This window comes from Haliotis rufescens, unplaced genomic scaffold (assembly GCF_023055435.1).
Source record: "Haliotis rufescens isolate VD_foot unplaced genomic scaffold, xgHalRufe1.0.p SCAF_16, whole genome shotgun sequence".
Taxonomy (NCBI): Eukaryota; Metazoa; Mollusca; class Gastropoda; order Lepetellida; family Haliotidae; genus Haliotis; species Haliotis rufescens.
In genome coordinates, this window is record NW_025963846.1 from 31,158,373 (window position 1) to 31,173,661 (window position 15,289).

At 38.6% G+C, this 15,289-nt stretch overlaps 1 protein-coding gene across 1 annotated transcript in view; it reads left to right on the top strand.

The window, feature by feature from the left end:
• LOC124121033 overlaps positions 1 to 15,289 on the top strand; it is a 121,013-nt gene that overhangs the window by 68,378 nt on the left and 37,346 nt on the right. Inside the window, exon 5 of the mRNA XM_048397117.1 lies at positions 7,726 to 7,946. Within this exon, the coding sequence (XP_048253074.1) occupies positions 7,726 to 7,946 (221 nt within the window). The remainder of the gene's footprint in view (positions 1 to 7,725; positions 7,947 to 15,289) is intronic.

Sequence of the window (15,289 nt, forward strand, 5' to 3'; positions counted from 1 at the left end):
CAATGATCACATTTACATCAGTATTTTACCTCCCTCTTTATGACATCTACATCACTATGGTGCCTCCCCCAATGATGACATCTACACGAGTATGGAGCCTCCCCCAATGATGGCATCTATACCAGTATGGAGATTCCCTCAATGATGACATCTACATCAGTATTGTGCCTCTCTCCATGATGATATCTACACCAGTATGGTGCCTCTCTCTATGATGACATCTACACCAGTATGTTGCCTCCCTCAATGATGACATCTACAGCATTATGTGCCTGTCTCAGTGATGGCATTTACATCAGTATGGTGCCTCCCTCAATGATTACATCTACATCAGTATGGTGCCTCCCTCAATGATGGCATCTATACCAGTATGGAGCCTCCCTCAATGATGGCATCTATACCAGTATGTAGACTCCCTCAATGATGACAACTACATCAGTATTTTGCCTCTCTTCATGATGACATCTACACGAGTATGGAGCCTCCCTCAATGATGGCATCTATACCAGTATGGAGCCTCCCTCAATGATGACATCTACATCAGTATTGTGCCTCTCTCCATGATGACATCTACACCACTATTGTGCCTCTCTCTATGATGACATCTACACCAGTATTGTGCCTCTCTCCTTGGTCACATCTACATCAGTATGGTGCCTCTCTCCATCATGACATGTACATCAGTATGGTGCCTCTCTCCATCATGACATGTACACCAGTAGGGAGCCGCACAGTATCAATGGACAGGCCGTCCACAGCAACCAAACCAGCCAGCCATCCATACCAGCCAGATGCGTTTTGCCCAATGCCTCCCATGACAATCCAGCCGACAGATTAGCCTTCCAGGCAGCCAGCCGTAAGGAAACCGTACGGCCGCAGCGGGGACTCCATGGGCAAGCCATCCATGGCTACCCAGCCTGCCAACCACTGCTTACCGTTTGACTTCCATCAGCCAACGGGACCAAAGCCAGCCGCACGGACTTCACGGGATTACCCAGCCAGCCACAGAGGAGACTGATAACTCACCCCAACGAGATTACAACGAAGGCTATACTTTTGTTGAATTAACTGAGGAACTATATCACCTTATGCCTACCCTTTGGCCACATGTGACAGAAGATTCACAACCCTTGATGCCTGAATACGGGGGCTGTCATAACCAGATCAAAATTCCAGATTGATTCCATACGGAAGTTGCTGTCGACGTTGAACAAAGGAGACTGGCTTATGAGCCCAGATCTAACAGATTGACGTCCCGATACTCCCATCATTATTTAAATATCTATGGCCGACGCTACAGATTCCAAGTCCTACCATTTGGGATAGCAATAGCCCCGTGGCTATTCACCAGGTTTACAGCGCCAGTAAGTCAACCCAGCAAGTCGCTGAGGTGGTGGATGTCTCTGCTAGGCAAATTGACGTCTCTACAGACATGGGTTACCTTTATACAATCAAACGACCTAGAATTCCAGACTCAGTTATCTCCCAGATTACTACGAGACCTCCATTGGTGGAATCACAGAGAACATGTGATGAGAGGAATCCCTCTGACCTATCCGACGCCAGAACATCATCTATTCACAGACGCGTCAGATTTGGGATGGGTATAAGGACGATCTCACAGTACAGGGGTCGTGGAACACAGAAGAGGAAAACCCTCATATCATCTGCAGAGAAATGAAGGCTACCCAGCTAACACACTACGTCTTCACAACGTTGTGGTAAGGTTGTAGATTGGTAACATTGTGATATAACGTTGTCACAATGTTACAATTACGCCTCTGTGTAACGCTATTTAACAACGTAATACCAACGGTGCATATTTACGTTGTGAAAACGTTGTGTGTGTGATATCACACAATGTTGTAGTAACTACGTTTCTAGAACGTTAAGAACGTTAGCATACTATTACTAGCATCCAAAAAATCCAGCTGGTCCGTATCATAAAGTTTGTAGTGATCGTGAGGACAAGTTTGTGGAAAGTAATGTGCACCGTATCGCCAAAGGTGCAGTGTCGATCTTGGCTACTTCTAACAGTTGGGAGGTCAACGGCCAGCGAGCGACCACATGGCAACCTAAACAAATTCTGACTGTCGTATTTGTAAATGAATACTGATTGTTTCAATTCTCGTGTATGGTAGGAAATAAAAATCAAACTCGACTGAAAAGGTCAACTTACTTTTCGCTTGTGGCAATATTTTTGGAAAAAATATCAACCAAACGGAACAATTCAGAACGAGCCTTTCTTTTATATAAAACTCTAAAGATTCAGTGGAAATGATATAATAAAAGTATGCTGATTCCTACTGATCGATGTTCGGTGCTTTTCACTGTTGTCGGCAACATCGCGAGTTCAGTTTTCGATCACCAAACAGGGGCTCGACCCACAGAAACCGTGTAAATACATTTATAGCTATGAATAAGTATTTCACATCGTCATTGTCCGATACATCAGCCAAACAATATCCCATCGAGCATTGAGGCCTGAAGCCACCACTCTGTTCCGCTTGAACTTGTATCTTAAAGGTCGCTGAAGCGAATAGGCATCTTGGGATGCCAACAACTTCTTTATGCGATGTAAACTTATATCAAATTTACCCTCCTTTTTGACAATGAGATACAGCTTATTGGGCCCAGAATAAGAAGCTGGGTGTTTGAGATTAAAATAAATACCACATAAATAAACTTTAAGCTTGAAATGAAGCCTTTAACGATGTAAATAGAGCTTTTATATTTATCGACTACATACCACAATGCTTCCTTCAAATTTGTGTGGGTTGAAAAGGAAGGCTGAACAGTATAGAATAAACCCTATTTCTGGGACTGCGAATGATCTACTGGAGAAGGCTGTAGATGTAGCATTTGTTAACGTTGAAGAAAGTATTGGGTATATTACTGAAGCTGTTATTATTGCTGCATCTGATATAAAGGAAATGAATAAGGGCTGTAAATATGATCAATAATGGTTTGATAGCGAATGCCAGCTACTTAAAAAGGAACGATGTAGACGTTTGAATAACTTTAGAAAGAATAAGGATAGAGGATCACTAACCGACTATAATAGAGTAAGAAATCAGTACAACGATGTTTATAAGAAAAACAGAAACTGTTGGAATCAAGCATAGATAATTCTAAAACATTTTGGACATCGCTAAAAGCCATTAAAATAAATAGATATTGCAAAAATGTCATTGATATTCAAGCCTGGTTTGAGCTTTTCCAGGAACTGTTTTCAGTTCCATTTAGCCATGACGATAATTTATTTGACATGGAATTCAACGAAGATAAAGTTGACAGTGTAACAGATGATATTCTTGAATGTCCAATATCTAAAGAGGTAATTATTGACAGCATATCCAACCTTAAAGATAATAAGGCATCTGGAAATGATAATGTGACAGCAGAGTTTTTTAAACATTCCTCAGATATTTTAATACCATATTTGGAACTAATTTTTAATATCCTTTTAGAGAGATCATATTTTCCAGATAATTGGACAGTTGGCATTATTGTCCCTCTTCACAAACAGGGCGCAACCAGCGATGTTAAAAATTACAGAGGCATAACTCTCCTAATTACATTCAGTAAAATATTTACTTCAATTATTAATAAGAGACTTGTTTTCTGGGCGGATTCTTTGGATAAAATAAGTGAGTCACAAGCAGGTTTTAGTAAAGGATACTCCACCACTGACAGTGCTTTTATCCTATATTCTATAATTCAGAGATATCTATCAGTAAAACAAAGGAAACTTTATGCACTGATGGAATACAACTGCACCCCGAAACAATTAAATTATTTCTGCTTCTTTTCGCTGACGATATAGTCATGTTCTCGAGCACAATACCTGGACTGCAAAAGCAAATACATGTATTAGAGAGTTATTGTGACGGGTCAAAACTTACTGTAAATACATGTATGGATAAAACCAAAGTTGTAGTTTTTAAAAATGGTGGTCACATATACAGAAAAGAAAAATGGCTTTACAGATGGAAGCCTGTAGAAGTTGTTCCATTTTATAAATACTTAGGCTTGTGTTTTACAAGTAGATTAACTTGGTCAAGGAATGCACATAACATTTCATTGCAAGCCAACAAAAAAATTTGTAGGCATATTAAAAAGTCTTAGATTTCTGGACAATGTTACATATGATGTTTATTTTAAAATATTTGATACAAAAATAAGCCCGATGCTATTGTATGGATCAGAAATTTGGGGCCTAGAACATTTGGATATTATTGAGAAAATACATTTATATGCATGTAAACGGTTCTTGGGGGTAAAATCTAGCACAGAAAACGCAAGGGTATATGGTGAATGTGGACGGTTTCCCATGTATATCAATAGTTATTTAAAGGTTATTAAATACTGGGTCAAGCTATTAAATATGCTATCTTCAAGATACCCGAGAAAATGTTATAATATGATGCTTCTCTACGACAGCTATGGGAAACAAAATTGGGCATCAAAAGTTAAAAACATGTTATACGAATGTGGATATGGTTATATTTGGTTACAGCAACATGTAGATATGCCACAACATTTCTTCTCCCCTTTGACACAGACTTTAAAAGATATGTACATTCAAAAATGGCATGGTTCTTTGTCCAGTTCTAGAAAAGCAAATTACTACACTTCATTTAAGACTACTATTATACTAGAACCTTATCTATTAAGTGTAAATTTACATAAGTGAAGAACAGCTCTTTCTCGATTCCGTTGTGGCTTACATGATCTATTTATTGAAACAGGCAGATATGAAGGTATTGCAAAAGAACACAGACTTTGTAGGATTTGTAAAACTGATTGTACTGAAGATGAATATAACTTTTTATGTGTATGTCCAGTGTATAAAGATTTAAGAGCACTATATCTAAATAACTATTTCTACCGCAAGCCAAACGGTAACAAATTTTGTAAATTAATGACTTGTGATTGTACAGAAACTATTAGAAATTTATCAATGTTCATTTATCATGCGATGAAACTGAGAAAATATATGAATTTGTAACACGCCCCACACAATGTACTATAGGCCTTTGGCCTCATAAGTATCATGAATAAATTGATTGATTGACTACATAGCTATTCACAACTATAGAGAAGGAGCTTGGTTACATTCAATCTGAAGATTTATATGGTGTGGTGATATCTAAGATACAGGCGTCAAATATGACAGTAATGTAATAAAGGTTCTATTCTTTGAATTATCAATAATGATAACTATGGTTTAATGTTTACATGTTTGTTCAGGTGAACACGTGACATGACTTTGCATGTGTTTATGATTGGTAACACTGGTGGGGCAGGATACACTTTTATTTTCACAAATAAGTGGTATATCATCACTCTTTGATCAGGATTCATAAACACATGTTCATGTTATAGTCCAATAATTGTCCAGTGGACTGTATCACATGATTATGAAACAGTCGTTTTTGCTTTTGCTTATTAATATCGTCACTGTTAATTTCCAAGTTGACCCTTGAGGGTTTTACCCCAAAATGAGTACATACAGAACTAAATTATGTAAATCATTAAATAACCACCAAGATCAATGATATATTATTGAAACACACTGGATTTGCAATGGGTCAAATATGTAGCAGGAGGCATAAATGACAGGCCCTATTACATATGTATCACCAATGCCCTTGTCTTGTTGCTGGTATCACTCAGACAATACTGACCGTCAGAAGGTCCTGATTTACTTTCAGCATTCAAGGTCTCGCGACATCATTATCATCAATGGCAACACAAAAAGTCTCACATCCTATTTATGTTAGCGTTCTCCAAAGATTCCTTCATTCCTATTCATAAGGCTTGTGCCTTTTGTAATTAGAGATTTCTGAAAATATATTCCGCATTTCCCTGACAACAAGATAAATTCAAATGAAGGTATTGTTCGTTTCCAGAGCAAAACTCGATGACTTCAATATATCTTGATATATCTAGATGTCAGTTGATCAATTAACTTGTGCCCTTTGCTATTTACGAGCCCTTTGCTATTTATTTTGCACATTTTTGTTTCTGGTTTCTATGACACCACATTGTATTCTAAGAAGGGTTCATTCTTAGAACATTACTCATAAACTATGGGTATCTCTACACTAAAGTGATAAAATAGTGACTATCATGTTTGTTTGATTTTGTTATGCATTAAAAGAAACAGGATTTATTCTCATTTTGGGACGGGATTACTTTCTGGAGCAGACATAACCTTCCTTGTGGTTATTCACTCAAATTCTGTACAGAAGGCACCGGTGCCTGTAAACGCCGCCGAAGGACGTTCCAAATGAACTCCAGCAGCTCCAGCATTAAAGCGTCTTCATTATAAGGGACAGTTAGCCTAATGTTCCTGGCCTCATACTAATTGAAGCAATGCCATTTAATCACGCTGTGATGTCATATGAGGTTGTACACTCACTGGCATAACGAAGGTCCTTCACAGCAATCGACTGTGTAATGGTAGCCTAGTTGCCAACCTCTGATTATCATCTTTGCACCTCTGATATCCTCACAGGGAATGACTTAATATTGCCAGACCACAGTCACGTGAACATTGTTACACCATCACGATGGAGCACTTGTCATAATCATCATTACTATTAGTTACCATATACAGTTGAAATTATGGTGACGTGTTATCATGAATTCATTATGTCAGTGAGTGTCTAACCTTTTTCAGTTCAACCGGTCTGAAGGACCAAGGTGAGCTTATGCCATACCGTGGCGTCCGTCGTCCGTCCTCCGCACGTCAACAATTTTTTCAAACGACTTCTTCTTCTGAACCACTAATTTGAAATTAACTAAATACAAGGTGGGCTCATGCAATACCGTGGCGTCCGTCGTCCGTCCGTCGTCAGTACATCATTACTTTCAAACGACTCCTTCTTCTGAACTACTAATTGGAAATTGGCGAAATTTGATTGGAAGCATCCCAAGGTGTAGGGGATTCAAAAGTGTACAAATGGTGGGGCTGAGGGGCGAGGCCAAATAGGGGTAATTTTGGCTATATTGCTTTAAAAGACTTCTTCTCTCGAACTAAGAGATCGACATCAACCATATTTAGTCGAAAGTATTCACAGGTGCTGGGGATTCACAGTTGTATAAATGGAGGGTCTGACCCCCAGGGGCTGAGGGGCGGGGCCACAAAGAGTGTACAATTTGAACAGAGATAAGATCCCCACCGTATAACCATATGTACAATTGCTGAGTATAATGAGAAGAATGCACGTATGCTACCAGGACTGGCCCTTCTGTTTATCTGTCCAGCACTCCCAAAGGAGTTAGAACCCTGACAATAACAAGCAAACCGATATTATCCCCACCCTATAGCTATAATAAACAGATTCATTGTAAACATTTGTTTGTTATGAAGAGAATAATACATTTATTCCAATAGGATTCACCCTGGGGTCGGGCCTTGCCTCTGGAAACTTAGATCCTGGATCATAACATGGAAACGGTTCAGATCTTTGTGCTAAATTTGTATCTAGAGCAGTACAAGTTGATGCTGTCAGATTTGCCATCTACCCCTTTTAAATGCTGACAGAGTAAAAATACGAAATATTTGCAGTATTATATATATGTACAATGCAAATGTATATTTTGTCATGTTTGCGTTAATATCCAAGTGAGCGATACAGGCCGTATGAACCTCTTCTTTAACCTTTTACACATCCCTCATCATTATTTGTCCACTACATGACACATGTGTTTCAGGTTCCCAAAAGTATTTGATCATTGCGTCCAGTACTAAACCTACAGACACGTTCAGCATCAGTGACGATGACGAGAAGAAGATTGAGGTCCGCCATCAGACAAGAGTTGTGATCAAACAAGGAAGACTTGTAGCATCATCTGAAAACTATCACAATTACAACTCTAATTCACTGAAGAAGCTGGCTGAAGCCATATGTGAAAAGTACAGTAACCATGTTGAGGTAAGTATAAAGAAACATATTAATTATATTTGCCATGTTAGTTATGTTAGACATTAACACTTGTTAAGTACAGCACTCTCTCAAAAAAGAAACGCAACCCCAGTCTGAAAATGAGAGAAAACCCCAAGAAGAAAAATATTGATTGTAAATACAATTTTTCTGATATGCACTTATACCATGTACACTGTTTATTAACGTAAGCGCCCAAACACACCAATTTTCGTGCACAAGGGCATTTTATTGTTACCTTTATCAAAGTGAGCAAAATTCTCACGTGGCCCATGCCAAAAGCCTCATGCACGTGCAATTCATTGAAAGAGCAGTAGAAGTATTGGTTTATAAAAGCGCGTGTTGATTAGCGATTCACTCTATCATTTTCACCGAAAGACAAGGTTGATATGCCACGGTTGAGTGCTACAGATCGAAATATCGCCATTGGTCGTATTGAGGCAGGACAAAGCTTTGGAAACGTTGCCCGGCACCTCAATGTTCATAAAACAACGTTTTCCCGACTTTGGAGCCGATACACACAGTTTCATGCAACTGAAGATCGCCCCAGAAGTGATAGGCGAAGGGTTACCACACCACCTCAGGATCGATTCATCCGGGTCACCGACCTACGTAATCCGCTAGCCACATCTACCGTCACTGCAACACAGGTGCCAGGTTTGAGAAGAGTGTCCGCACAAACAGTAAGGAACCGTCTACGAGAGGCCGGTCTACGTGTAAGAAGACCATTTATTGGACCTGTTTTACGCCACGAACATCGACGCCAACGACTCAGGTGGTGCACCAACGTTCGGATATGGACCCTCAGAAACTGGAGGTGCATCTGGTTTAGTGACGAATAACGTTTTCTCTTACACCGCCGTGACGGAAGACAGCGTCCCTATAGAAGAGGAAACGAACGTTTTGCCCCGAACTGTGTTCGGCAGGTCGACAGATTTGGAGAAGGGAGCGTCATGGTGTGGGGAGCCAAATCTTACAACCAAAGATCAGACTTGGTGATCATTCGTGGCAATTTGACAACCCAGCGCTATATTAATGACGCCTTACAGCCTCATCTTCTGCCGATTATCGACCAACAGAGGGAGCTCTATCAACACGACAACGCCCGGCCGCACACTGCTCATGCAACAGTGAATTTCCTTCAGAATTCTAACGTCAACGTGTTACCATGGCCCTCCCGATCACCAGACATCAGCCCAATCGAACATCTTTGGGATTATCTGGACCGACGAGTACGTGCACGTACACCGCCGCCTCAGACGTTGGATGCACTAGCCGTTGCACTGCAGGAGGAGTGGAGAGCAATCTCTCAGGAAATAATCCGGCGTCTAATCCGTTCTGTTCCTAGGAGGTGTCATGCTGTGATCGCAGCTCGTGGCGCTCATACGTGGTACTGAGAAAGACGCCCCCTTGCCTCAAGTCAATCTTAGTGAGAGAACTGTCGAAGTCTGGACTTAAACTGTACTGCCACCAAGCCAAATTTCATATTGTTGTTTTCAATAATAAATGTGCTATAATAACTTGAATATTGAGATAAACATCTTGAAGATATAGGGGTTGCGTTTTTTTTAGAGAGAGTGTATCTTTGTTAACATTATAAACAGGTGAGCTTCAGTGTCGTGGCACCATTTGTAACGATGAAACTCTCTTTGTACCATATGTAAACGTATGTAGTATGTACCTCACTCACATATGTTGTGTCGCATTTCAATAAAAAAAAATGCTATCACGAATTATATGGTGATATGGTTTGAGAATAAATTTGCCTTTGGAACCACTACACATTCCATACCTCCTATATGATTTTTTATGAAGCAGCCCCCGAATGGGGATGGAATTGAAGGTTGAGGTCTGTTGATAATAAATGCACATGATATATTGAGGATTTATGATTTTGATTTGATGAAACGTAATATACATGATCTCTAGGGTGCATGAACATTTCGGTGACCTCAGTAAAGGTCAATGTCATCAGAGGCTAACTTGTCAAACATATTTCAGGATTTTTTGTTTTTAATTGATGAGAGATCAAACATTTCCCAATAGTAGATTAACTATGAATATCATGTGTCAAAGTAATTAACTCTTTAAATAAGAATAAATTGTTTCATTCAGAAAGTACTGGCAGTACGGTATGGAGACATCACACCTTATCCCAGTAATGACGTTGAAAAGCGTTGAACCCTTATTTGACATTCTCGATTCCCACAGTATGGTGTTAGAGCTCATGGATGTCAACTTTCTTGGTATTTTCGTAAATAGTCAAAGCCAATCTCAGAAACAAATATTGCAATTGAAAGAATGAGCAGTCTTATACAGAAACTGATTTTGTCACCTTCCGACAATTATAGTTGACTTACGAAGAATAATTGTTAGATATTCATATCAATAAACATCTGCAGAAGAGATTGAACAGTTGATGTATCAAATAAGGTTTAATGAACAAGTGATTAGTTTTAACAACATATATCTTAATACCACCGAGGCTTGTAACAATAACCATTGTAAGCATGTTGATGGACCATTGATTATTATTCATCTAACTAAGCTTCACTTCTATGTAAGTGAACTGTTGTGAGAATGGGACACCTACATGTAAATTGTTTGACTCACTGCTTATGGTGTCTGACACTGATTGACCAGTTTTATCTTTTTACATGCGAGAACATATCTTTCTTAGCTCTCTTTTGGATGAAACAACATTGTTCTCTCTCTTCTGGCATCTTGATATTTGTGCTTTGGAGTTGTGGACCTCATCTTACATAAGCTGAAAAAAAGTTGAAATGGAAGATGATTTGTTGCTGAATATGAGGCCATATTACCCATACGTACCTAAGACAGAATGGTATAACACGATTTTTGATGTGGGAAGGAACTCACATTTACTGCACCTCAGAACACTTGATGAGTGCAAACACTCATCGGATATGAATACATTACCAAGAAAATGTGCCAATCATATGTGACAATCCAACTCATCTCCTATGTGTTGTATCGGGCCATGGGAGGACCTGGACATTGTGGTTCCCTAGGAATGTATGTGGTCTTACATTTACATGTTGAAAGATTAAGCTGGCATAGTTCAGTGTAGGACAAACGTGTGGTTGTAGGATGTCATCACAATAGTGTTATGTCGTTAAGTTGCCTTGTATTTGCACCAGGTTTGTTCTGTCACTGTGGCAGACGACCATCCTCATCATTACGCTGCCACTGCCAAATCTGTCGATCTCTAAGGAGGTTGCAGCCAAGCCTTCATGTTGATGACGCTAAGCTCTAGTTCTTCCTTCAGCTTGATGTAGCTAAGATCTTTACTTGTTGCGGAACAGTTCTGATTCGACCATAATACGCATGTTTGACACAGGCGTCACAGTTAATGATGGTGTTATCTCTGAGGGGCTTTGAGACCATCATTATGATGGTGGTTCTGCAAAGTTTGGTCAGATAGCCTTTTGCAATCTTGGAATTGATGATGTTGTAGAGGATGCTAATGCATACCCTTGCAACGAATGAAACGCAGTGAAATATATTTGAATGGAAATCAGTGATGTCACCAAGTATTCACAAAGAGGGTAATTACGACCTGCCCTACCGGAAGCACCCAATATTCACACAATTTGCATGACAAAGCGAGTCCATATTAATGTCTGGGCCCAATAATTTCTTTTGTAGTTGACTGAGCATAATTGATAAATGCTACTGAGCTTGTGATGAAACTTGGGGACTCGGCCAGCTGAAACATTTACCCAGTTTTAAGTAAATATACAACACCAGAGAATAACCAGTGTCAAACATCCGCCTCATCAGATTCCATGCACCAGTGCAACCTATTATTGAAAAATGCAATTTATTATATTATCATTTAATATAGCGGCATTGCCTAGGCGATGGTCATAAAACATACATTTATCAGGGAAGGCTCATGAAATAATATTCATTTAATATTAATATTTAATGGAAGCAATCTACGCGTCTCATCTGCTTATTGTCCTAATTTATAATCCATGTGTTTTAGTTCTGTTCCTTATGTATCTTCATAGATTTTTATCATAATCCAAAGTATTTCAGGATTAAAGATCGCGTGATATTGGGTTTTCCCGTCTACTGGCCCTTTCGTTATGAAAAAGATTATGAAAATTGCCATTTTGTATAACACAGGATCTAGCATTGTTAGTTAATATATAAATACATCTTAGGATCTGAGGACTAAAACCAAATAATCCTAAGAATACGTTACATCTGTTACATCATTGCCATTATCCTGTATTTTGGCTGCAATCACACTGTAACTAAATTATCAGATTATCAAGGGAAGTCCTCTTCACTGTCAACTATTCATAACTAGTGGTTCTCGTAATTGCATAAAGCAGCTCATAACCCTCCCATGTGCAAAGGCGGGGATATCCTCACTCTTTTCCTGTATTTGTTGAGAGGAAGCATCACATTTCATTCTCGTTGCCTATTGCACTTGTAGTCACACTTTATTCTAGTTAGTCTTCAGCCTAGTTAGTAGTTACGTTATAATTCAACTAAATTAGGAAGTTTGTGTTCAACTGATGACATGTCTGGGGATTTGGCTGTTGTGCCAACTTGCTGCATCAGACAACTGAATGCAACACGAGTTCTGTGAGGATGTGCATTGTTATCCCGGAACTCTCGTTCTGACATACGAGCTGGCCAAACAGATGAGGTGGTGTGGTGAAATGGGGTTTAACGTCGTGCCCAAGATTATTGCACTTATATAGCGACCAAATGAGATGACCACTGGACGTAACATTTGGTCCACTAACATTGATGCCATGTTCCCTTGCACGATCATCAGATCCAACCTGTTGTAAAGAGCTTTATATCTGATTGAGCATATGTGACATCAAGATCGGAACCGACGTCAGAATCAGGAAGCTTCAATGAGACAGGAAGTGACGCCACAACCAGAAGTGAAGACGTATAATAACGTCATTAAAGACCAGAAAATTATACAAGACGTGACAGGATACTGTAAGAACAGGAGTATTGTGCCAAGGAACCGGAAAAGACATTCCGGAAGTGACGTCAGAACTGGAAGCATGAATAAACCGGAAGTAACGTCAGAACCGGTAATGATGTTTTTAGAAAGATGATTTTAGAACTCATAAAGATGTCATAAAATTTCTATAACTATAACAGTATTTCTAAGGAAGGTATCACATATTAGATTGATTCATTTCCTATTAGGATTTTGAACAACTATTAGATGATGGAATCACACGAGATCATGGATATGCTGTCAACTGTACAGGTAGTCTACTAGAGGCAGAACCCGCCAATCCCCCTGCTATATCTGGCAATGAAATAGAGGAAGTGTATTTACAAGAATTATCAAACCAATAGTTACCGTTGCTTATAATTCTAAGAATACTATTTCTATTATTTCAGGACTCCTCCCTCCCATGTCCTTAATCTTTGCATCTAGTAGGTTGATATCTGGAAAGAACTGAGGATTTTCCTGCCTTTGCACATAGAAGTGACATGAGCTGCTTTTGTGTTATTACGGGAACAACTAGTTATGTACAGTTGACAGTAAAAAGGACTTCCGTTGAAAATCTGAAGATAAAGTAATAGTGTGATTTGCAGCCAAATACAAGATTATGGCATTCTGTAATAGAGGTTATATTCTTGGAATTATAAACAATGATAATAATTGTTTTACGTTTTCAAATTATTTCATTAAAAAATGTTGGGACACTGTGACAAAAACTTTTCAATTAGATAATTTTCGTTTGTTTCTTTCGAACATTACATCGGACAGAAATGTTATCACTGATAACTGATGATGTTAACATCTACCTGGAATCTGCCTCTCTTGTTTCCACGAATTATAGTAATTGGAGTTAGTTTTATTATATTGATTATACAGGTACAGGTACTTAGGATTTGACCCGTGAAGTTCCGAGGTAGAATAGGTCTTCAGCAACCCATACTTGCCGTAAAAAGCGACTATGCTTGTCGTAAAAGGTGACTAACGGGATCGTGTGGTCAGGCTCGCTGCCTTGGTTGATTCATGCCATCGATCCCAATTGTGTGGATCGATGCTCATGATACCAATCACTGGATTGTCTTGTCCAGACTCGATCATTCACAGACCGTCATCATATAGCTGAAATATATGCTGAGTGCGGCGTTAAACAACTGACCAACTTAGTATGTCAGTAGAGATATTGGCCACAAATTCTTCGAAATGTGTCTGACACTCACTGGACAAAATATCATCCATTCCAAACAATCCAAAACTTGGAAATACCACCATTCCAAATGGAAATATGACCATTCCAAAATTGTAAAGGTCCTACTTCCAAGCTTGGATTTGTTTGGATGTTTTGGGATTTTTTTGGATTTGTTTGGATATGTTTGGATATTTTTGGATACAACATGTCATAATCATATCTGGTAAAGGTTGAACAAATTTTGACCTTATGTGAGATTAGTAATAAATAATTAAGAGTATGTTGGCACAATTTACCACGAAAAGACAAAATCATGAGCAAATTTAACTAAAAGAATTTCTGTCATTTAAAGTGGCTACTCTTTGTATTTAATTTCTTATCTTCATTGTCTATAATCGTATGACATTGACTCTGAACTTTGAACAATTAAACAAATATTTTGTTTTCCCATACCGACTTACGGTTGTCGTAGAACAAAGACCGTTTCGAGAATAGAGGGCCTCATAATTATAATTTGAACTAATATACATATGTACAAAATAGTACTAGGGATAAATGAATTTTGTTAAGTGTTCGTACAAGAATATGAACTTCGAATTATCTCGGAATTATGCGCAAAACATGGGGCTGGAAATTTATAATTGGTCTGGAACTATCTGACGGTAATTCAAAACAGGGAACAAGATTTCGTCAAATGAATCATTGAGCCAGGAATGCAACGATTTAAATGCTGACAAAATGAATAAACATATCTGGAACAGAGTAGACTGTTCATGCGGACAATTATATGCTACGTCTATTGCCAATGAAGTTTATCACCCCATGTTATAGCATTTGTTTCATATAAAAGATAGAAGCCAAATAAATGGGACAATTAGTTGTTATGAATTAGATTTACCTCTCTGATATATTACACAACTAAAGGTGAATATGTTTATCAAATTATCAATTACAGTAATTAACCTAGAGTCCTTATTTATACACAATTTAATTACGTATTGGGGTAAAATATATTATACACATATTCACGGAATGATTTCTTATTTTGTCAATTTAATCATAACCCAAATCATACAAATCGAAAATGTGAAAATAAAAGTAGTGACTAACTTTATGATCAAGGTTATAAATACT